At 34.5% G+C, this 1,236-nt stretch overlaps 1 protein-coding gene across 1 annotated transcript in view; it reads left to right on the top strand.

Moving 5' to 3' along the window:
• Positions 1-964, top strand: part of LOC121813626 (von Willebrand factor A domain-containing protein 7-like) — an 11,090-nt gene extending 10,126 nt beyond the window's left edge. The window contains exon 18 of the mRNA XM_042217507.1: positions 1-964. Within this exon, the coding sequence (XP_042073441.1) occupies positions 1-317 (317 nt within the window). The 3' untranslated portion in view covers positions 318-964.
• The last annotated feature ends 272 nt before the right edge of the window (positions 965-1,236 follow it).

Raw genomic sequence — 1,236 nt, forward strand, 5'->3', positions numbered from 1 at the left:
CTTCTCTGACTACAACTACACCAGTACCTACAACTATCCCAGTACCTACAACTGCTTCTCTGACTACAACTACACCAGTACCTACAACTATCCCAGTACTTACAACTGCTTCTCTGACTACAACTACACCAGTACCTACAACTACCTCTCTGACTACAACTACACCAGTACCTACAACTACTCCTGTCCCTACAACCACTGCAGTGACTCCCTCGGTGACTACTGCTGCAGCTAACAGAGCATCCACTAGAGGTCATACAATGAGTGTAACACATTATGTCTGGATCAGCATTGCTTTTTCACTGCTTTTTAAGTAAGGTATATAAACAGAAATTTAACTAGAACTGAATCAAAATCTGTTTTAGAAAAGTAATACTTTTAACTCTTTTTAAAATATGAGCCATTGCATTTTTGTAAAGGTGTAATTGAGCATCTCATTTTTTTATTTTTTTATTTTTTTGGGTGAAAATGGGAACATGGTATAATAACGTACATTTTGTTTATTTGTTTTATCATTGCCTGCTAAAAAAGATCCAAGTAAACATATATATTGAATTCACTGCATAAATCAACATTAATACCCTCTCTTACAAAGTTATAGTTAATCTTTTCATAGATGAAATTGTAAAGTATTTGATTCATTTTAACCTGTGCACATAAAGTAGCAATTTCTTAGTTTCCAAAGCTGCATTTCATTCCCCAGTATAATGTAATAAGCAACTACTATCTGCTAAGGGAATGATGATTTAGACAACTTTTAGAAACAAAACTCCATTTGGAACATCCTGAGATGCCACCAGTCCAGACATCACTTTCGAATGAGACAGCTTGGATGCCTTTTGATGCTACTGTGGAAGATTTACAACAGGCTATTAATATATGATTTATATTTAAGAATTTTGTCAGAATCACAAAACAGTTTTAATGTGTTTAAGCAATAAATAAATGTGATTTCATCAGTTTATAACTGTCTCATTTCATTGTCTCATTCCTAAAGAGATTACCATCATGTGCTATACTTATAGGCTATTACACACCCAGGTGACTGAATTTAATATTTTTCTTGCAGTTTCAGTTTGCCACATTGACTGATGATTAAACCTGCCTCCAGCACTATGTTGAGTTTATCCCTTTGACACTTTTGCTTCTGCAGTTTGGCTTTCCAGGAACTACTTGGCAACTGAAGGCACTGAGATTATACAACAAAGAAAAACATGCTACAAAGAAAAACACAAT

Source organism: Haplochromis burtoni, unplaced genomic scaffold, assembly GCF_018398535.1.
Source record: "Haplochromis burtoni strain Fernald_Lab_line unplaced genomic scaffold, NCSU_Asbu1 Contig_2095, whole genome shotgun sequence".
NCBI lineage: Eukaryota > Metazoa > Chordata > Actinopteri > Cichliformes > Cichlidae > Haplochromis > Haplochromis burtoni.